At 49.8% G+C, this 22,294-nt stretch overlaps 1 protein-coding gene across 3 annotated transcripts in view; it reads left to right on the top strand.

Annotated features, from left to right (window-relative positions):
• TRPV2 (transient receptor potential cation channel subfamily V member 2) overlaps nucleotides 1-21,474 on the top strand; it is a 38,252-nt gene extending 16,778 nt beyond the window's left edge. For all 3 annotated transcript variants that reach the window (XM_060204476.1, XM_060204474.1, XM_060204475.1), the window contains 10 exons: nucleotides 6,811-6,984; nucleotides 7,703-7,858; nucleotides 9,448-9,546; nucleotides 10,447-10,517; nucleotides 11,796-11,961; nucleotides 16,540-16,606; nucleotides 16,730-17,067; nucleotides 18,692-18,819; nucleotides 19,667-19,746; nucleotides 21,268-21,474. In XM_060204476.1, coding sequence (XP_060060459.1) covers nucleotides 6,811-6,984; nucleotides 7,703-7,858; nucleotides 9,448-9,546; nucleotides 10,447-10,517; nucleotides 11,796-11,961; nucleotides 16,540-16,606; nucleotides 16,730-17,067; nucleotides 18,692-18,819; nucleotides 19,667-19,746; nucleotides 21,268-21,362 — 1,374 coding nt within the window. In that variant the 3' untranslated portion in view covers nucleotides 21,363-21,474. The remainder of the gene's footprint in view (nucleotides 1-6,810; nucleotides 6,985-7,702; nucleotides 7,859-9,447; nucleotides 9,547-10,446; nucleotides 10,518-11,795; nucleotides 11,962-16,539; nucleotides 16,607-16,729; nucleotides 17,068-18,691; nucleotides 18,820-19,666; nucleotides 19,747-21,267) is intronic.
• Nucleotides 21,475-22,294: the final 820 nt, after the last annotated feature.

The raw sequence follows: 22,294 nt of genomic DNA, 5'->3' as shown, positions 1-22,294 counted from the left end.
CTCCGCCTTTCCAAGAAACTGAAGACCCATGCTAAAACTTCCTTCCTTCCTTCCTTCCTTCCTTCCTTCCTTCCTTCCTTCCTGCCTTTCTTTCCTTCCTCCTTCTTTTCTTTTTTAAAAATATACTTTATTTTATTTATTATTTATTTACTTATTTTTATTTATTTATTCATTTCCCCTTTTTGTTGCTTTGTTATTTTATTGTTGTGGTTATTATTGTTGTTGTTATTGATGTCATTGTCGTTGGATAGGACAGAGAGAAATGGAGAGAGGAGGGGAAGACAGAGAGGGGGAGAGAAAGACAGACACCTGCAGACCTGCTTCACCGCCTGTGAAGCGACTCCCCCGCAGGTGGGGAGCTGGGGGCTCGAACCGGGATCCTTATGCCGGTCCTTGTGCTTTGTGCCACTTGTGCTTAATCTCTTTGCTACCGCCCGACTCCCTTAAATATATTTTTTAAAGATTTTATTTATTTATGAGAAAGATAGGAGGAAAGAGAAAGAAGCAGACATCACTCTGGCACATGTGCTGGCGAGGATCGAACTCGGGACCTCATGCTTGAGAGTCCAAAGCTTTACCACTGTGCCACCTCCCGTACCTCTTTCTTTCTTTCTTTCTTTCTTTCTTTCTTTCTTTCTTTCTTTCTTTCTTTCCTCTCTCTTTCTTTCTTTCTCTCCTTTTTTATCTTTCTCTCTTTTTTTCTTGGTACTTGGTGTGTGTTAAGTATTATGTTTATTATATATTTATATTTATTTGTGATTGGATTGAGAGGTGAGGGGGAGAAAGAGAGAGGGAGAGAGACAGAGAGATACCTGCAGCCATGCTTCACTCCTTGTGAAGTTTTCCCTCTGCAAATAGGGACGAAGGGCTTGAACTTGGGTCCTTGTGCACTGTAATGTGTGCACTTAACTAGATGTGCCACCTCCTGCCTCCGCTTTTTTTTCTTTCTTCCTTAATTGAGACAGAAATAGAGAGGGATGGGAGATGGAAAGACAAACGCATGCCTGTAGCCCTGCTCCACCGCTCACGAGTCTTCCCCACTGCATGTGGGAGCTGGGAGCTTGAGCCCTGGCCATTGCACGTGGTAACGTGAACGCTAAAGGGTGTGACACTCTCTGGCCCTCACCCTGAGATTTCTGCACGTAGAGTCTGGGGTGGTGGTCTAGATCAGAGGTCTCCTCACTTTTCCAATTAACACATTTAAAAAAAATATTTTATTTATTGATTTTCCCTTTTGTTGCCCTTGTTGTTTTACTGTCGTAGTTATTACTATTGTTGTTATTGATGTCATCATTGTTGGATAGGACAGAGAGAAATGGAGAGAGGAGGGGAAGACAGAGAGGGGGAGAGAAAGACAGACACCTGCAGACCTGCTTCACCGCTTGTGAAGCGACTCCCCTGCAGGTGGGGTGTGAAGGGCTCAAACCGGGATCCCCATGCCCATCCTAGGGCTTCCTGCTACATGCGCTTAACCCACTGCGCTACCGCTCGACTCTTCAGTCAACACATTTTATTGAGACCATTTTCACTGTGTACATCTAATAGATGATGTCTAGAGTACTGAATAGATTACCTTACAAAGCACAGGGTTTTGTTTTTGTTTTGCCTCCAGGGTTATTGCTGGGACTCAGTGCCTGCACCACAAATCCACTGCTCCTGGAGGCCATTTTTTCCCCTTTTGTTGCCCTTGTTGTTTTGTCATTGTTGTGGTTATTATTATTATTGTTGCTGTTGTTGCTGTCGTTGTTGTTGGATAGGACAGAGCGAAATGGAGAGAGGAGGGGAAGACAGAGAGGGGGAGAGAAAGACAGACACCTGAGGACCTGCTTCCCCGCCTGTGAAGCGACTCCCCTGCAGGTGGGGAGCCGGGGGCTTGAACAGGGATCCTTATGCCGGTCCTTGGTGCTGCAGCTGGACTACCATTTTTTTTTAATTAGTCATATGGATTTCTTTATTTTATTGCTAAGAAAATGTACTAGAGAAAGAATTTAGGATAGCATTAAGAATTAAGTCTGGGGGCGCCAGGCGGTAGAGCACCAGGTTAAGCGCATAAAGTATGAAGGGAAAGGACCTGCTCAAGGATCCCGGTTCAAGCCCCCGGCTCCCCACCTGCAGGGGGCATCGTTTCACAAGAGGTGAAGCAGGTCTGCAGGTGTCTTTCTCCCTATCTTCCTCTCTTCTTTCAATTTCTCTTTTTCCTATCCAACAACAACAAAAAGTAAAAAATGGCCAATAGGAGCAGTGGTCAGGCACCAAGCTCCAGTAATAACCCTGTAGGCAAAAAAAAAAAAAAAAGAATTAATGGTTGTGGCTGGTGGCGCACCTGGTTAAGTGCACATGTTACAATGAGCAAGAACCCGGCTTGGAGCCTCCAGTCCCCACCTGCAGGGGAAAAGCTTTTCGAATGGTGAAGCAGTATTGCAGGTATCTCTCTCTCTCTCTCTGTTTCCCCATGCCCTCCTGATTTCTGGCTGTCTCCGTCCAATAAATAAAGACAATTTTTTAAAAAAATTAAAAAGAGAAAATGGTACTCACCCTGAAGGGTAGGGTGTGGAGAATCTCTTGGAAAGAAAGGGGCGGGGAATGGTCACTTGTCTGTCTTTCTTTCTTTCTTTCTTTCTTTCTTTTATCCTTTCTTTCTTTCTCTCTTTCTTTCTGATGCATGGGCTGGGAATATTTCTTTCTTTCTAAAGAGACAGTCTTTTCATATCTTTTGCCTATGATTATTGTCATTATTATTATTATTATTTTGGCCTCCAGGGTTATTGCTGGGGCTCAGTACTGCTCCTGGAGGCCATTTTTTTCCCATTTGTGTTGCCATTGTTGTTGTTATTGTTGTTGTTGTTGCTGGATAGGACAGAGAGGAATCGAGAGAGGAGGTGAAGATAGAGAGAGGGAGAGAAAGATAGACACCTGCAGACCTGCTTCACCGCTTGTGAGGCGACCCCCCTGTAGGTGGGGAGCTGGGAGCTCCAGCCGGGATCCTTACACTGGTCTTTGCACTTCATGCCACATGTGCTTAACTTGCTGTGCTACCGCCCGGCCCCCTCTTTTGCCTATTTTGTTGTTATATTTATTGTTAGGTTAGGGTATATAGTTTTTAAATTGTTTTATCAAACAATGAAAGAGACAAGAGGTTCTTTCAAAAAATATTTTAAATTATATTTATTTATTTATTGGATAGAGACAGTCAGAAATGAAGAGGAGAGGGGATGAGAGAGAGAGAGACAGGGAGACACCTGCAGCCCTGCTTCACCACTCACGAAGCTTTCTGCCTGCGGGTGGGGACCGGGGGCTCGAATCTGGGTCCTTGTGCACTTCTTCTTCTAGTGTTTGCCCTTCTTCCATAGCCAGTCAACAGCATCAGGTTGAGCCTGATGTAAAGTTTCGAGATCTCCTTTGAATCTGGAGAGGTGGCAGTCGTTGACTATGTGGGTCATAGTCTGTCTGTAGCAGCAGGGGCAGTTCAGGTCGTCTCTGGCTCCCCAGCGATGGAACATAGCGGCGCACCGGCCATGGCCTGTTCGATAGCGATTGAGGAGGGCCCAATCATAACGTGCTAGGTCAAAGCCGGGTTGACGCTCGCAGGAGTCTGTGATGAGGTGTTTGTTCTTTACCTCAGCTGACTGCCAGCTCTGTTTCCAAGAGTCTGGAACAGAGAAGTTCAGTGTAAGCATAGGGGACCAGATTGGGTGACGAGACATCAAGCGTTGGACAGGGTGGGCGAAGATATCCGCGTATATTGGCAGGTCCGGTCGAGCGTAGACGTGGGAAATGAACTTAGATGATGCCGCATCCCGACGAATATCTGGCGGGGCGATGTTGCTAAGAACTGGCAGCCATGGAACCGGGGTGGAACGGATAGTTCCAGAAATTATCCTCATGGAGGAATATAATTTGGAATCGACCAAGTGGACATGGGGGCTACGGAACCATACTGGGGCACAGTATTCTGCAGTGGAATAGCATAATGCCAGAGAGGATGATCGCAGTGTGGAAGCGCTCGCGCCCCATGAGGAGCTGGCCAGTCTTGCAATGATGTGATTCCTCGCGCCCACCTTTGCTGCAGTTTTTATGAGATGTTTGTGAAATGACAGAGTGCGATCGAGAGTAACGACAAGATAGACCGGCTGGGCTTCATGCCGGATTCTCGTATCGCCAAGCTGCACATTAAGCTCACGCGAGGCCGAGGCATGGTGTAGATGGAAAACAGATGATACCGTTTTTGCAGTGCTAGGGATTAGTCGCCATTTTTTACAGTAATCAGATATCAGAGACATGTCTTTTGTGAGTGTTTCCTCGAGGATGTCGAACTTTGATGCCTGTAACATGTGCGCTCAACCAGGTGCACCACTACCCAGCCCAAGACTACGATAGATTCTGTTCACATTGATTGGCCAGTGTTCTCTATAATGAATTTATTAGCATTTTATTCACCATTATAAAGAATTATAAAGTTGAAAGAATTATAAAGTTGAAGAATTTTCTTCCAGTTCAATAAATATTTTTTAAAAATCTTTTTTTGTTACATGGATTTTTTCACTTTTATATATACAATTGTAATTTATTTTTCTTATTTAGATTCTTTGTTTTTGTCATTGCATGTTTTTTTAAAATATTTATTTATTTACTTGTTCTCTTTGTTGCCCTAGTTGTAGTTATTATTATTGTTGTTATTGATGTTGTCGTTGTTGGATAGGACAGAAATGGAGAGAGGAGGGGAAGACAGAGAGGGAGAGAGAAAGACAGACACCTGCAGACCTGCTTCACCGCCTGTGAAGCGACTCCCCTACAGGTGGGGAGCTGGGGGCTCGAACCAGGGTCCTTATGCTTCGAGCCACGTGAGCTTGACCCGCTGTGCTACGGCCGGACTCCCCCTTTCTGGTTTTTGTGGTCCTTTCTTTTTCTGATAAGCTTAGACTTTCTCCCAGTTGTAAAAGTGTTGCATGTCATACGTCGTATCCATACCATCATGTTTGTAGGCTCTAGCCACAAGTTAGAGAGAAAAAACACCTAAGATTTTAATGGGATCTAAGTTAATCTTAAGTTTTACTGCATTTACTTGTTTGATTATAGTAGAGGTTGTCATAGGGACAGTAATTGTCCTTTAGTTGATATATATATATTTCTTTCTTTTATGCCTCCAGAGTTATTGCTGGGGCTTGGTGCCAGCACAATGAATCCACTGCTCCTGGCAACCATTTTTTCCCATTTTATTGGATAGGACAGAGAAAAATTGAGAGAGGAGGGGAGAAAGGAAGATAGACACCTGCAGCCCTGCTTTACTGTTTATGAATTGACCCCCTTGCAGGAAGCCGGGGTGGGGGGTTGGGCAGTATATGTGCTCAAAACCGGGATCCTTGTGCTTCCTACTATGTGCACTTAGCCTGGTGCATCATCTCCCAGCCCCCATTGGGATAGATATTTTTTGCCATTATATCTCTTGGTCAATTGTATACAGTGTTTCTTCTGAAGATTATCAGGGGGTAACAATAATGCTGATGCTGTCAGGAGAGATTAAGAGATATGCCTTACTCTTACTTTCTTTTGTGTAGTTATTTGATGGAAGTGAAGTAGGGGGTATGAGGAGAGGGTCTCTAGGCATAAGTAGAAAATATTGGCTGAGACTATTTATGGTTCCTTCTTTAGGCCTTTCTACTTACTTGCTGAGGTTATCAGGTTTAAATCTAATCACCGCAGATTACTGAGCACTTTTACTTTAGGGGATATAGTTTGTCCCTAACTTGTGACTATCTGTATCCATGTACCCCAGTCCCCTAGGCCCTAGCTTATACGAAGGTCTGTAGCTTTGTTAGAGAGTGTGCTATTTGAGATGGAACTAGGTAGTTCCTGTGTGTTGGGAGAGGTCTCACCAGATTATCAGAGTTGAAGGGTTGACGTCTCAGGCTTTGGCGTCTCTGGATACAATCTGGAGCAAAAGGCAGTGGCCACATAGCATGGCCTGGTGGCCCTGGCTGCATTGAAGACACAAGGATTTTAAGATAGAAAGAAACACGTGCATGAGTTCTATAATTTTATTTCCATGTGCTGCAGTCTCTGGGTGTGGTAATTCCTCTGTTGTTTAGAAGCAGGGCTGTGCTGCTCTCCTGTGGTACTTCCCTTTCTACCCCCAACCCCCCCCCCCATTCTGCTCTTTCCTTCCCCCATTCCTCCTTTTTTTTTCTTTCTTTTTTGCCTTTAGGGTTATTGCTGGGGCTCCATGCCTGCACTATGAATCCACTGCTCCTAGCAGCCATTTTTTCTCTTTTGTTGCCCTTATTGTTGTTATTGTTGCCATTGCTGTTGTTGTTGTTGGATAGGACAGAGAGAAATGGAGAGAGAAGGGGAAGACGGAGGGGGAGAGAAGAGAGACACCTGCAGACCTGCTTCACCACTTGTAATGCGACCCCCCCTGCAGGTGGGGAGCCAGGGGCTCGAACTGGGATCCTTGCGCCAGTCTTTATGCTTCATGCCATGTGAGCTTAACCTGCTGCGCTACCTCCCAGCCCCCATTCCTTTTTTTTTTTTTTTGTAGAACCAAATTGCTACTTTTGTTTGGGTTGGGTACTCTTTACTGTATTCAAAACTCTGGACTCTCATGGCAGAGGATCACAGTGGGCTGTGATCCCAGGAAACCTTGAGGATTTCTGGACTTGTCCCATACACCCTCAGTCTGGAGTGTAGTGTGAGCAGGCATCTGTCACCATCCCTGGGGGGTAAGGCAGCTCTGAGAGTGTGGGGTCCTCTCCCAGCCTTCTGGTCAGTGCTGGGAGGTGGTCGCTCACTGAGCTCACGGGGCCCACCCTGCAGATCTTCAGACACATCCTGCAGCGGGAGTTTCCCAGGCCACACCAGTCGCTGTCCCGCAAGTTCACTGAGTGGTGCTACGGGCCTGTTCGGGTGTCGTTGTATGACCTGGCCTCTGTGGACAGCTGGGAGGAGAACTCGGTGTTGGAGATCATCATTTTCCACTGCCGAAGCCCGGTAAGCCTGCTGGGGTGGGCTGTGCACAGGGGGTCAGGCAAAGCTCCCTGCAATGGCCACCATCCAGGGCTGCCCACTGGACAACACTGTCCTGGGACAGTGCCAGTGTGTGTGTGTCTGCCTGTCTGTCTACATTTGCATATGCTGACCCCTCCCCTACTGGGCTCATGCTTATTTCATATGTCCATCTCATCTAACGTGGGCAACAGAGCTGGGTCCTGGTGACAACCATTAAGGGTCACTCCACTACCAGCTCGTTACCTGCTCTGGAGTGGAGGGAGGGGCCCTTGTTCACTCTATAGCTGGGGCTGGGTAAGGCGGGCAGTCAGCCGGGGGCTGGGGTGGGGAGGCAGTGTGTCCTGGGGAGAGCTCTTGGAAGTAACCAGGAAGAAGAAGGGGCAGTGCCAAGGATGCCACTGGGGCCTTGATGGTTTCAGTGACAGAGCCTAGCTGCTGATGGGGCACGGAAGGTAACACCATCCTAATAACAAAAGAAGGTGCAGGGGCCGGGTGGTGGTGTACCTGGTTGAACGCACATGTTACGATGTGCAAGGACCCAGATTTGAACCCCTAGTCCCCACCTGCAGGAGGGAATAGATAGGAGGAGGGGTTGTAGTTTGGGGCTCCCATCTCCCGCCATTTATGTCCCTCAGTCCTCGGATGGAACCGACATGAAGGGGTCTCTTAATGAAACTCACTGCCCTTCCGTTTCATCCAGTACCGACACCGAATGGTGGTTTTGGAACCACTGAACAAACTGCTGCAGGAGAAATGGAATCTGCTCACCTACAGGTTCTTCTTCAACTTCCTGTGTTACTTCCTCTACATGGTCATCTTCACTGCTGTCACCTACCACCAACCTACCCTAGAGAAGGCAAGGCCTGAGGTTGGGGGTGGGGGGTGTGGGCAGTGTGTCCTGGGGAGGGCTCTTGGAAGTAACCAGGAAGAAGAGGGGGCAGTGCCAAGGATGCCACTGGGGCCTTGATGGCTTCAGTGACAGATCCCAGCTGGGATGGGACACGGAAGGCAGCACCATCGTAATAACAGACAAAAAAAAAAAAGGTGCAGGGGCCAGGTGGTGTGGCGCACTTGGTTGAGCCAACATGTTACAGTGCTCAAGGACCCATGTTTGAGCACCTGGTCCTCACCTGCGGGGAGGGGGGGGGGAAGCTTTGAGAGTGGTGAAGCAGGGCTGCAGGTGTCTCTTGATCTCCCTCCCTCTCTATCACCCCCTTCCCTCTTGATTTCTGGCTGTCTTTATCCAATAAATAAAGATAACAAAAATTTAAAAAAAAAGAAAATTCTTTTAAAAAATTCTTGAGAGAGAGAGAGAGAGAGAGGAGTCGGGCGGTTGTGCAGCAGGTTAAGCGCAGTTGGAGCAAAGCGCAAGGACCGGTGGAGGAATCCCGGCTTGAGCCCCCGGCTCCCCACCTGCCACTTCACAGGCGGTGAAGCAGGTCTGCAGGTGTCTGTCTTTCTCTCCCCCTCTCTGTCTTCCCCTTCTCTCTCCATTTCTCTCTGTCCTATCCAACAACGACGACAATAATAATAACTACAACAATAAAAAAAACAAGGGCAATAAAAGGGAATAAATAAATAAATATTTTAAAAAGTTAAAAGAAAGAAAGAAAGAAAGGAAGGAAGGAAGGAAGGAAGGAAGGAAGAAGGTGGGATGACCATAAGTGAAGCGACTGCCCTGCAGGTGGGGAGCCGGGTGTTTGAACCGGGATCCTTGGGTCAGTCCTTGCGCTTCACACCGTGTGCTGTTAACTCGCTGCGTCACTGCCCAACTCCCAAATCTTCCCATTTTACAGTGAAGAAGACTAAGGTTGAGAGAGGCAGGTGCTCTAAGGGATCCATGCGTGTCCATTTAATTAATGCTCACAATATTACTCTGAGGGAATAAGCTAGTGTCATCCCTAGTTTACAGAGGGAGGGAGCACAGAAAGCTTAAGTAACTTACCCGGGGTCACCCAGGCTGTCAGGGGCAGAGATGGACTCTTACACCCTGACCGCCTGGCTTCTAACTCCCTAGATCATAACAACGGTGTGGTGAGTCCCTCAGCAGGCTGGAATCATCAGCTCCAATTCTCATGTTCCTTCTGCTTCTCTCTCTCTCTTGTGTAAACATTTTTTTTCTTCATTTTTCATTAGATAAAGACAGAGAAATTGAGAAGGGAGGGAGAGATAAAGAGGAAAGAGAACGAGAGATACCTGCAGTTCTAGTTCACCACTCCTGATGCTTCCCCCCTGCAGGTGGGGACCAGGGGCTTGAACCTGGGTCCTTGGACACTGTAATGTGAGTGCTTAACCAGGTGCGCCACCGCCTGACCCCCTTCCTTCTGCTTCTCTGAGCTGTCTTTCCACAGCTCCAGCACAGCCATAGGCCCTTGGCTCTGGTTCAGAGTGTCACTTGTTGGGAGGGGAGCCAAGGCCTTGGGTCCTAACTGGGCATTTCTTCAGCAGGCCATCCTCCCCATGAAAGTGACAGGCGGGAACTCCATGTTGCTGCTGGGCCATATTACCATCCTGCTTGGGGGAGTCTACCTCCTGCTGGGCCAGGTGAGGCTCCCAGCTGCCCTGGAAACAAGTGTAGAGTTCTCTGTCAGGGGGTCTCTACAGCACAGCAACCACAGGCCCTTTATTTCTCGGTTTTTTGGTTTTTTTTCCTGACACCTGTAAACCTGCTTCACCAGCTGTGAAGCGACTCCCCTGCAGGTAGGGAGCCAGGGGGCTCAAACCGGGATCCTTACTTGGGTCCTCGTGAACAGTCTGAAGCTCACACCCAGTCGCACACAGACCAGTGTCCAGGGCGCTTGGGGGAGGTGGGTTCTGCTCTTGCTTTTTGGGCCGGGGTCTCCTTCTTACTGTGTCTTTTGAGGTAGCCCATGGGGTAGCGCCCGGCTTCCATGATTCTTTGGCAATGTCCGCTCTGCTCCTGGGGTTGGAACCCCTGTCCCCAGGCTCCTCAGCTGGGACATGCCCCGCAGTGGGGGGGGGGACACAGAATGATGGGCGCTGGGCTGGTCTCAGCCTAACTCTCCCAGCAAGGTCTCTCCACTTGCAAACACAGCAGGCTTGCCAGAGACAGGCCAGGCGCCATGGCATTGAGTGTGGGCAGAGCTTGGGCACCAATCCTATTATCTGGAGAACAGGTGGAGGTTGATGTCAGGGCTCCCTTTCTCCTGTCTTCCCCATCTACAGCCGTTGGCAGCAGGGAGGGTCCTAGCATCGTCTAGGTGTGTGGTCTAGGTGACTGCACTTTTTGCTCAGAGTCCCAGGCTTTCTCAGGATTCATGCCGTCACCATCTCCAAGACAAAGCTGCTGCCCCAACCCCCCAGGTTCCCACAGAGCCAGGCCTCCTGTAGGCAGGAAGCCCAGCCCGGCCCCGGGGCCTGGTGGGGCTGGGGGTGTTGTGTCCTGGTGAACAGTGTCACTCCCCTGCTTTCTTGTCCCCACAGCTGTGGTACTTCTGGAGGCGCCGAATGTTCATCTGGATCTCGTTCATAGACAGCTACTTTGAAGTGCTCTTGTATGTGGGGCCATACCCCTCCCCTTACCTGCTGCCTTGGGCCTGGAAAGGGTGGGATCGGTGGCAGGGCTGACTCTTGAGCTGGGGGCACAGGAGTGAGGGATTCAGACCCGGGGGGGGGGGGTTGCCAGCTAGAGGGGGAGTTCTTCACAATCCTACCCCAGCAGACACGCCTACTGAGCCCCTGGCCCTGGCCCGCGCCAGTGCAGCCCAAGTTCCCTGTATGCTGTGTTTCAGCGAATTCACACAGACACTCTGTGAGTTGGGCCCCAGTAGAGCCACTGAACTTTAAGGGGAGGTAGGGGGGTTGGTGCAAGGGCCCTTAGGGGTTGAATAACATTTTTTAAAAATATTTATTTATAGGGGGTCAGGCGGTAGTGCAGTGGGTTAAACGCACGTGGCGCAAAGCGCAGGGACCGGTGTAAGGATCCTGGTTCGAGCCCTCAGCTCCCCACCTGCAGGGGAGTCGCTTCACAGGCGGTGAAGCAGGTCTGCAGGTGTCTGTCTTTCTCTCCCCCTCTATCTTCCCCTCCTCTCTCCATTTCCCTCTGTCCTATTCAACAACGACATCAATAATAGCTACAGTAGGGGAGTCAGGTGGTAGCGCAGCGGGTCAAGCGCACGTGGCGCAAAGCTCAAGGACCGGCATAAGGATCCCGGTTTGAGCCCGCAGCTCCCCACCTGCAGGGGAGTCGCTTCGCAAGCGGTGAAGCAGGTCTGCAGGTGTCTATCTTTCTCTCCCCCTTTCTTCCCCTCCCCTCTCCATTTCTCTCTGTCCTATCCAACAACGACAGCAACAACAATAACCACAACAAGGCTACAACAACAAGGGCAACAAAAGGGGGGGGATGGCCTCCAGGAGCAGTGGACTCATGGTGCAGGTATCGAGCCCCAGCAATAACCCTGGAGGCAAAAAAAAAAAAAATATATATATATATATATATATATATATATATATATCCCTCTTTTTTGTTGCCCTTGTTTTTATCATTGTTGTGGTTATTATTATTGTTATTATTGGTGTAATTGTTGTTGGATAGGACAGAGAGAAATGGAGACAGGAGGGGAAGACAGAGAGGAGGAGAGAAAGATAGACACCTGCAGACCTGCTTCACCACTTGTGAAGCGACTCCCCTGCAGGTGGGGAGCCGGGGACTGGAACCGGGATCCTTAAGCCAGACCTCAAGTTTCAAGTGCTGGTGCTTAGCAGGGGCCCATGGAGGTCAAGTGGGGGCTGACCAAGCGGCCTGCAAGCTGACCCGAGCCCCACCCCCGCAGCCTGCTGCAAGCCCTGCTCACGGTGCTGTCCCAGGTGCTGTGCTTCCTGCACATTCAGTGGCACCTACCCCTGCTCGTGTCCTCGCTGGTGCTGTGCTGGCTCAACCTGCTTTACTACACTCGCGGCTTCCAGCACACAGGCATCTACAGCGTCATGATCCAGAAGGTGAGACAGGGCTGGCCCCAGAGCCTGGGGGTGGGGGGAGCAGGGTGTCACCGCCCTGGGACTCTTTTTGGCCTCCACAGCTGGGAGAACCCACCTCCCCCGATAACCTGAACAGAACAGCATCTGGGCAGACCCACCTGTGTTCCCGGAGGTCTGTGCACTGCACGTGTAAGCCAGCTCTTGCGCACATGCAAGTATCACACAGGAGCACATGTGTCCTTGAAGACCAAAGGAGCAGGGCCAGGCGATGGTGCCCCTGGTTTTAGCGCTCACATTAAAGTGCTTAAGGACATGGGTTCAAGTCCCTGGTCCCCACCTGCAGCGGGGAGAGCTTCACAAGTGGTGAAGCAGAGTTGTAGGTGTCTCTCTGTCTTTTTACCCCCTTCCCCTCTCAACTGCTCTCGGTCTTTATTCAATAATAAATAAATTTTTAATAGATTTTTAAAATACCAAGATTTAAAAAATACCAAGGTTATGCAAAGAGACTCATGTCTGAGGCTCCAAAGTCCCAGGTTTAGTCCCCTGCACCACCATCACCCAGAACTGAGCAGTGCTCTGGTTAAATAAATAATAATAGGGAGTCAGGTGGTAGCGCAGCGGGGTAAGCGCACGTGGCGCCAAGCTCAAGGACCAGCGTAAGGATCCTGGTTTGAGCCCCCGGCTCCCTACCTGTGTGGGGGGGATCGCTTCACAGGTGGTGAAGCAGGTCTGCAGGTGTCTGTCTTTCTCTCCCCCTCTCTGTCTCCCCTCCTCTCTCCATTTCTCTCTGTCCTATCCAACAATGACGACATCAATAACAACAATAATAACTACAACAACAACAACAAAAAAAAAAAAGAAGGGCAACAAAAGGGAATAAATCAATACATATTTAAAATAATAATACTAAAGAAGCAGAGACATGCATATGAGACTGTGTTCTGAGGCATCTGGACATCCATATGTGTACTTTAAAAATATTTTAAATTTTATTATTGGATAGAGACAGAGAAATTGAGAGGGGTGATGGGAGATAGGGAGGGAGAGAGACAGAGAGACACCTGCAGCTCTACTTTACCACTTGTGAAGCTTTTCCCCTGCAGGTGGGGACCAGGGGCTTGAACCCGGGTCCTCGCTCACTGTAGTGTGTGCGCTTATATGTCTTTATGTGTTCTTATTCATTTAAATGCAAGTACTGTATTCAAATCATTCACAAACATTTGTTACTTTTTAAGTTTTTTAAAAACTATCTTTGTTGGATAGAGACAGTCAGAAATCGAGAGGGAATGGGGAGCTAGAGAGGGAGAGAGACAGAGAGACACCTGCAGCCCTGCTTCACCACTTGCAAAGCTTTCCCCCTGCAGGTGGGGGCCGGGGGCTTGAAACCTGGTCCTTGCGCATTGTAACATGTGTGCTCAACCAGGTGCACCACCACCCGGCTCCCTAATATTTGTTACTATTTAAAGATTCTTTAAAAATATATTTTGTTTTTATTTTATTTTTGAGAGAGATGCAAAAAGAGAGAGAGAGAGAGATGGAGAGAGAGAGAGAGAGAGAGAGAAACGCCAGAGCACTGCTCAGCTTAGGCTTATGGTGGTGTGGGGATTGAACCTGGGACTTTGGAGCCTCAGGCATAAGTCTGTTTGCATAACCATTATACTATATCCCCCACCCCTATTTAAAGATTTTTATTATTGTGGTCCGGGAGGTGGCACAGTGGATAAGGCATTGGACTCTCAAGCGTGAGGTCCTGAGTTCAGTCCCCAGCAGCAGATGTATGGGGTGATGTCTGGTTCTTTCTCTCTCTTCTATCATTTCTTGTGAACAGATAAAATCTTTTTTTTAAAAAAAAAAGATTTAAAAAATTTTTTTATTATCTTTATTTATTTATTGGTTAGAGACAGCCAGAAATTGAGAGGTAAGGGGGTGATAGGGAAAGAGACAGAGAGACACCTGCAGCACTGCTTCACCACTCATGAAGCTTTCCCCCTACATGTGGGGACTGAGGGCTCGAACCTGGGTCCTTGCACACTGAAGCATGTGCGCTCAAGCAGGTACACCACCACCCAGACCCTAGGTAAAATTAAAAAAAAAAAAAAAAAGACTATACTGGGGCCGGGCAGTAGCACAGTGGGTTAAGCACACATGGTGCAAAGCGCAAGGACTGGCGTAAGGTTCCTGGTTCGAGCCCCCGGCTCCCTACTTGCAGGGGGGGTCACTTCACGGGTGGTGAAGCAGGTCTACAGGTGTCTTTTTCTTTCTTTTTTTAAGATTTTATTATTTATTTATGAGAAAGATAGGAGGAAAGAGAAAGAACCAGACATCGCTCTGGCACGTGTGCTGCCGGGTATTGAACTCGTGACCTCATGCTTGAGCGTCCAAAGCTTTACCACTGCGCCATCTCCTGGACCATGAGTTGTCTTTTTCTCCCTCTCTCTGTCTTGCCCTCCTCTCTGATTTCTTTGTCCTATCCAACAATAACAACAACAATGGCAACAATAACATTAACCATAATAAGGGTAAACAACAAGGGCAACAAAATGAGAAAAATTCATAGTGCAGGCACTGAGCCCAGCAGTAACCCTGGAGGAAAAAAAAAAGATTTTATTTATTATTGAGAAAGGTAAAAGAGAAAAAAAAAATACCAGACATCATTCTGGTACATGTGCTGTGGGGGATTGAACTCGGGACCTCAGGCTTGAGAGTCCAGTGCTTCAGCCACTTTGATGCCTCCCAGCCCACTAGTCCACAGATATTTGGAGACTTGCGTGCTGTGGATCAAGGTCTGTTCTAAGTGTTGGGAATTCACTGCTCCATTTAATGAGAAAAGAGCTAAGTCCTCACTCCTGAAGATGATATTTATTCTAGTGGGGGAGGTGGAAACTCTAAGGAAATAAATGTGAACGTTGAGACTCCTAAATGTTATAGAGGAAATACCAGGGATGGTGTGGTGGAATGAGTTGGCTGGGGCCAGGCTGTGGCTCACATTACAGTTGCACAAGGACCCAGGTTCAAGCCCCTGGTCCCCACCTGCAGGGGGAAACCTTTACAAGTGGTGAAGCAGGGCTGCAGGCGTCTCTCTGCCTCTTTCCTTTTTTTTTTTTTTTTTTGCCTCCAGGGTTATTGCTGGGGCTCTGCGAATCCACTGCTCCTGGAGACTATTTTCCCCCATTTTTGTTGCTCTTCTTGCTCTTGTTGTTGTTCTTATTGTTGTTAGATAGGACAGAAAGAAATGGAGAGAGGAGGGGAAAGAAAGACAGACACCTGCAGACCTGCATCACTGCCTGTGAAGCGACTTCCCTGCAGGTGGGGAGCCGGGAGCTGGAACCGGATCCTTGTGCTTTGTGCCACCTGCGCTTAACCCGCTGCGCTACCGCCCAACCCCCCTCTTTCCCATTCTTATTTCCCCCTCCCCTCTCAATTTCTCTCTGTCTCTATCCAATAAACAAACAAACAAACAAATAAACAAATAAAAGATAAAAAATTAAAGGAATGTGGTCCGGGAGGTGGCACAGTGGATAAAGCATCGGACTCTTAAGCATGAGGTCCTGAGTTCAAACTCTGGCAGCACATGTACCAGAGTGAAATCTGGTTCTTTCTCTATCTCCTCCTATCTTTCTCATAAATAAATAAATAAATAAATCTTTAAAAAAAATTAAAGGGAGAAAAAAAGAGAGAATGAGTGGGCTGAGGGTGCTTGAGAGGACGGTCTGGGAGGTCTTCCTGAAGGTGGAATTGACGTGTGGAAGGGTAACAGCCACCACAGACTCAAGAAAGAAACATTTGAAGCAAAGGAAACAACAGCAAAAGGCCAGATCCAGGAGCCTGGGGGAGAGAGAGAAGAAAATTGAAGGCGAACTGGGGATAGAGGAAGGGGGCTCTGCTGACCAGAAGGTGCGGAGGCCCCTGGAGGCGTATTGTTATTGTTACGGCAAAATTTTAAAGGCATTTCTAGGGGCCAGGTGGTGGCGCATCTGGTTGAGCGCACCTATCACAATGCAAAAGGACCCGGGTTCAAGCCCCTAGTCCCCACCTGCAGGGGGAAAACTTTAACGAGCGGTGAAGCAGAGCTGCAAGTGTCTCTCTCCCTCTCTACCACCTCTTCCCTCTTGATTTCTGGCTGTCTCTATCCAATACATAAAGATAATAATAATAATAATTAAATTAAATTAAAAAAAACATTTCTAGCAGGCCACGAGGTGGCATAGTGACTGCAGCCAATGACTTGTAGACACGAGGTTTCAAGTTTGATCCCTGTCAGTGCATATGCCAGAGTGTTCCTTTGATTCTCTCTCTGTTTCTCTCCTTCCTCAAAGACCTATCTGGGCTGGGGGAGATAGCCTAACGGTCATGCAAAGAGTTTCTCATGCCTGAGGCTCCAAAGTCCTAGGTTCAATGCCCTGGACCACTAGAAAGCAGAGCTGAGTAGGGCTCTGGTAACAGGCTGTTCAGTGTGGCTCCACAGGGCCACTGTACACGTGCTAGAGGACACATGTGTGCGGGTGCCTGTGCGTGTTCATGGGGGCTCACGCTCTAGGGATCTGGGGTCTTCCTGATGGCCAGAGCAGGCAGCCCAACTCCTGGACACCTGTGTTCCAGGTCATCCTGCGGGACCTGCTCCGTTTCCTTCTGGTCTACCTAGTCTTCCTGTTTGGCTTTGCTGTAGGTAAGGGCTGCCCCTTCCTTCTCCCTCCCTCTGGCCCCTACCTAGTCCTCACCTGCCCTGTATACCCTTGAGGCCCCCCACTGGTCTTCCCAGGATGAGGACCCCATTCTCTCCCTCTTGCAGCGCTGGTGAGCCTGAGCCGGGAGGCCTGGAGCCCTGGCGTCCCTGCCAGCCCGAATGCCACTGAGGCAGCACGCCTCGGGGCGGGACCGAACGACGAGGAGGACAGCTCGGTCCCGTACGGGGGTATCCTGGACGCCTCCTTGGAGCTTTTCAAGTTCACCATCGGAATGGGCGATCTGGCATTTCAGGACCAGCTGCGCTTCCGGGGGGTGGTACTGCTGCTGCTGCTGGCCTACGTGCTGCTCACCTACATCCTTCTCCTCAACATGCTCATCGCGCTCATGAGCGAGACCGTCAACAGTGTCGCCACTGACAGCTGGAGCATCTGGAAGCTTCAGGTGCCTTGGGAAACCCCAAGTCTGGGTTCGAGGGGGGGGGGAGGTGTGCAGGACCCAGCTGAGCCTCCCTGTGCCCGCATGCCCACGGGCAAACCCTGGTCCCTGAGTGGCCTCGCCCTTGTCCAGCCTTCCCCCGTGCTGTCCCTCGTGTAGGGTTGGTGTGAGGACCCCACACACTCATAGACCTAAAGCCACCGGACCAGTCCTGAGCACACAGTAGGTGCTCCTTGTCTTAGCTGTCAACTACCTCCTGAGTGCTTACTCGAGAGAATTTGCAGGCAGGGACATGGGAGCTTCTCTTTCTTTCTTTCTTTCTTTCTTTCTTTCTTTCTTTTTTTATTGGATAGGACAGAGATAAATTGAGAGGGACAGGGAGATAGAGATGGAGAGAGAAAGATAGATATACACAGACCTGCTTCACCCTACAGGTAGGAAGCTGGCGGGGTGGGGTGGGGGCTTGAAACAGCATCTTTGTGCTTCCCACTATATGTATTTAACCCGGTGAACCATTGCCCGGCCCCCAGAAGCTTCTTTTGTCTTCTCTGAACTTCTGTGACCTCACCTGCTAGGTTCAGTTCCAGAACCAAAGTCCCCCGCTATGTGCTCATCATATATATATATTTTTTTAGTGATTTAATAATGTTTGACAAGATACAATTCCATACAATTCTCACCACCAGAGTTCTGTATCTCCATTCCTCCATTGGAAGCTTCCCTATTCTTTATCCCTCTGGGAGTATGGATCAAAGATCTTTATGGGGTGCAGAAGGTGGAAGGTCTGGCTTCTGTAATTGCTTCTCCACATGGGCATTGACAGGTCGATCCACACCCCCAGCCTGTTTCTATCTTTCCCTAGGGTAGGGCTCTAGGGAAGTGGGGTTCCAGGACACACTGGTGAGGTTGTCAAGTTGGCGTCATGGTAGCACCTGCAACTTGGTGGCTGAAAAGCATTAAGATATAAAGCAGAACAGATTGTTTACTAATCAGGAACTTAAAGGTACAGCAGATGAAATTTGGGACCTTTATGTTGGAAGGAGCTAGGAAATCTATTTTAGGTTTATTCCAAGGGTGGGCTCAGTTTTGTGGTGATGTGGGCTGGGTCTGAACTCCTTAGGCTGGCCCAGGTTGGGGGAGTCGAGGGTTTATGAACACCCCAGAACTGGGGACTGATCTGACACCTTCCTCGGTGTTGGGCTTCTTAGCCTGGGAGGGGTGGGCGTGGATGTGGACAGCTGGCACAGGAAGAGCCTTGCTGGGAGGCTGGACGCTATCACCCAGTGATGGTCAGCTCTGGACAAACCTTTGCACATCCCTGTCTTTACCTGAAAATCTCTGGGCTCCACCGCCCCACAGGTGTGACATGGAGCCAATGAAGTTTGAACTTGGAAGGGATCAGTTCTGACCCCTGCCAATGACGCAGGGGCAAACAGTTGTGCGTCTACTGTGTGCTGATTCCCCAATAACACTGGAAGGTCACAGCCTGCAAGTGGGGAGACCGAGTCCCTAGGGGTGAGAGCCTGGCAGTGTGAAGGCTTCAAACACGGGGACCCAGATCCAAAGCCTCGTGCTTAGCAGACTCCGGGGCCTTCCTGGGTGCTCTGTCTGATGACTCCTTTGTCCCCAGAAAGCCATCTCTGTGCTGGAGATGGAGAAAGGCTACTGGTGGTGCAGGAGGAAGAAGCAGCGAGCGGGCATCTTGCTGACCGTCGGCAGCAGGCCAGACGGCCACCCGGATAAGCGCTGGTGCTTCAGGTGAGTGAGGGGGGTGGGATCGGCCAGTCACGTCTCCTCAAGTCCAGGACACTATTGCCAAGAGCCAAGGATGCTGGTCAGGGCAGAGCTGCTGGCACCCAGGGACTTCACCTTGGCCAGGCAAGGTGACACATGCTGGATCTTGGAGGCCCGGGGTTCCCACAGCCTGTTACTCTGCCTGTCTGCTCTTCCAACTGTCCCACGGGCTTAAACTGAAGGTCCCTCCATGGTGGCCCTTGTGTCTCTCCTCCTGGCAGAACTGGGGTGGGACAGGGCTGCCCAGCTGCTGGAGGGAGCCTTGCACCACAGCACATTCACTTTGCCCTGGCTGCTCCACTCAGGCCTCTTGTCTCACCCAGCCTGACCTCAGATGCCCCAGTCCTTTCCATGGAGAATGGACTTCCAAATCTTGTAGAAGAGGGGACCTGGTGACAAAGGCCCAATCAGAAACATGCTTTCAGGAAATAGTGATGGGATAAGGAGAGGGGAGGGTCTTAGGCATGTGAAGTAGCTGCAGAAGGACCCCAGAACTCCGGAACCCAAAGACACAGCAAACTTCAACTCTCCTCTGGATAATTTGGGCAACCCTGGCACTGTGAATAGCTCAAAGGGACAGACGGCCCCTCCCTTCATGCTGGCACCTGGCCCAGGGGACAGCAGTCTGGTAGTGCAAGACTGGGGCTCAGGTGAGTTGGTGGACGGCTCCATGTCTGGTGGAGAACAGAAACCCCTTTTCCTCACACACCTCCACCCGCCAACATATCTGCACAGTCTACTCACCTGGAAAGGTTCAGACCTCCTTCTTAGTTGGCTTTCTGGGAGCTCAGAGCTGCTCTACTGCCTTCAGGGTGGAGGAGGTGAACTGGGCTGCCTGGGAGCAGACGTTGCCTACGGTGTGTGAGGAGCCATCAGGGCCAGGCGTCCCCGGTGAGTAGCTCCGTTCGTGTGTGTGTGTGTGTGTGTGTGTGTGTGTGTGTGTGTGTGTGTGTGGTGTCACATGGCCACGGGGAGTCTGGGGGAAGACCACCTAGCTTCACTCTAGGTCAGCTCTGCTTAAAGGAATAGTCCCCTTATTTTTTATTTATTTCTTATAGACTTAAAAAAATTATTATTGGCTAGAGACAGAGTGAAATTGAGAGGAGTGGAGAAGATAGGGAGAGAGACAGAGAGACACCTGCAACCCTGCTTTACCACTTGCAAAGCTTTCCCTTTACAGGTGGGGACCGGGAGCTTGGACTTGGGTCCTTGCACATTGCGACATATACGCTCAACCAGGTGCGCCACCACCTGGCCCCCGACCCCCTTATTATTTATTTATTTATTTATTTAACTAATTAATTATTTTACTGCCAGACCCTCCTTCCCCAGACTCCTCCCCAGTAGAAGTTTTTGCCTAGACCACTCCTGGAAGACTCCCCCCCCCCCCTTTTATTTGTTTCATACAGAGGGTGAAACAAAGACAGAAAGTGAGTGACGGGGTTGGGCAGTAGTGCAGTGGGTTAAGTGAATCACAAGGACCGGTGTAAGGATCCTGGTTCGAGCCCCCGGCTCCCCACCTGCAGGGAAGGGGAGTCACTTCACAAGCGGTGAAGCAGGTCTGCAGGTGTCTGTCTTTCTCTCCCCTTCTTTGTCTTCCCCTCCTCTCTCCATTTCTCTCTGTCCTGTCCAACAACGACAACAAAAATAGCAATAACAATCAGGGCAACCAAATGGGAAAAATAGCCTCCAAGAGCAGTGGATTTGTAGTGCAGGTACCGAGCCCCAGTGATAATCCTGGAGGCAAAAAAAAAAAAAAAGTGGGGGGGGGAGTGAGAAACAGGAGAGACACCACACCCTTGTGAAATTCCCCCTTTACTTGGTGTGCCCGTGTGGTGGGCTGGGACTCAAGTCTAGGCACTTGTACTTGGTGAAGTGTGTGCTGCCTCCAAGCCCCAAATTTGTCCGCTTAAGTCGACCCTTTCTTGGATCAGAGAGAGACAGTCTCTTTGCTTCTGTGTGTGTCTTTATGTATCTGAATGAGACAGCAAGGCGGAATGGTGAAGCCATTGTCCCCACAGGAATCTTGTCCTGTGTCCTCGGTGCCTGCCTGCCCCCTGGGGCGCCCTCAGGACCCAGCCAAGAGTTGTTGTTGTTATTGTTATTGTTGGTCTTCTTCTTCTCCTCCTCCTCCTCCTCCTCCACTTTCTTCTCTCTCTCTTTTGCCTTCTAGATTATCTCCGGGGCTTGGTGCCAGCACTATGATTCCACTTTTCCCGTTTTTATTGGATAGGAGAGAGAAATTGAGAGGGGAAGGGGAGACAGAGAGAGAGAAAAGTAGACACCTGCACACCTGCTTTGCAGCTTGTGAGGCGCCCCCTACAGGTGGGAGGCTGGGGGCTTGAACCTGACTCCTTGCGCTTAGTACTATGTACGCTTAACTGGGAGTGCCACCATCTTCCTCTTTTGTAGGGCCCATGAAGACCCCTGCCCTGCCTTCTCAACCTGAGGGGAACAGTGCCTTGGAGGAAGACCATCTACCGCTTCAGCCCCTGGGGTCCCACTGATGCCCCAACACAGCCGGAAGCCCTCAGGACAGAGCAGGAAAGTGGCCCAGCCCTACCTCCTGATCTGGGGCCCCAGGGAACGTTGGTGGCGAATACAAATATTTTCTCCAGACTCATTTTCCTGGAATCATTATTTCAGTGAAGCTAGTGAGCCCTTGGGCAGGTTGACATCTGCACGTTTCTGTGACAAACATCCTTGTCTGGGACTGGGTCTCTCCCATACTTGCATGGGCCCCGGGTTCTGCTCTTCCCACCCCTCAACCTTCGAGCTGTCTTCTCCAGGATGTAGACAACTAACTGGCTGAGGGGCTGTGTCAGTGGTGGCGGATGTGTGGTGGATGTGGGCAGGGCCGGTTTCACTCTCCCAGTCTCCAAAAACACCCTGTGGTCTCCTTAAGGTGGCTCTCGGAGCCTTTGTGCTCCTCTGCTCAGAAGACTCCTTTCTCCTCACCAGGAAGCCCGTTCAGTTCCTGCTCCCGTCTGTAGTGCATCCAGGGAAATCCTATAAGACAGAACCAAAGCATCTTAGCCTGCTTCTTCAGGGGGGCTCCCCAAGGCTTATGAGGGCCCTTAGGTGATATTCCTAGTTCTCTGGTTTTGCTTTGATTGGGTTGGGTCCTTGTGTATGTCACCACTCCCAGGTCACTTTTTCATTCAGAGAGATAGCTACAGAGACAGGGAGGAAAAGAGGGAGAGACCACAGCATCGAAGTACGCATGGACCCATGGAGCTCCCGTCCGGAACTGGGACTAGAACCTGGATAACACACATACATGGCTAGGCACATCACCTACCCACTGAGCTTTCTCTCTAGCCTGAGTTTTCCACACTTTTACTCAAATATTTCTATTTAAAAAAATATTTGGGGCCGGGTGGTGGCGCACCTGGTTGAGTGAACATGTTACAGTGTTACATGTTACAAGGATCCAGGT

This window comes from Erinaceus europaeus, chromosome 12, assembly GCF_950295315.1.
Source record: "Erinaceus europaeus chromosome 12, mEriEur2.1, whole genome shotgun sequence".
Lineage (NCBI taxonomy): Eukaryota > Metazoa > Chordata > Mammalia > Eulipotyphla > Erinaceidae > Erinaceus > Erinaceus europaeus.
This window is presented reverse-complemented; position numbering and strand designations above follow the sequence as displayed.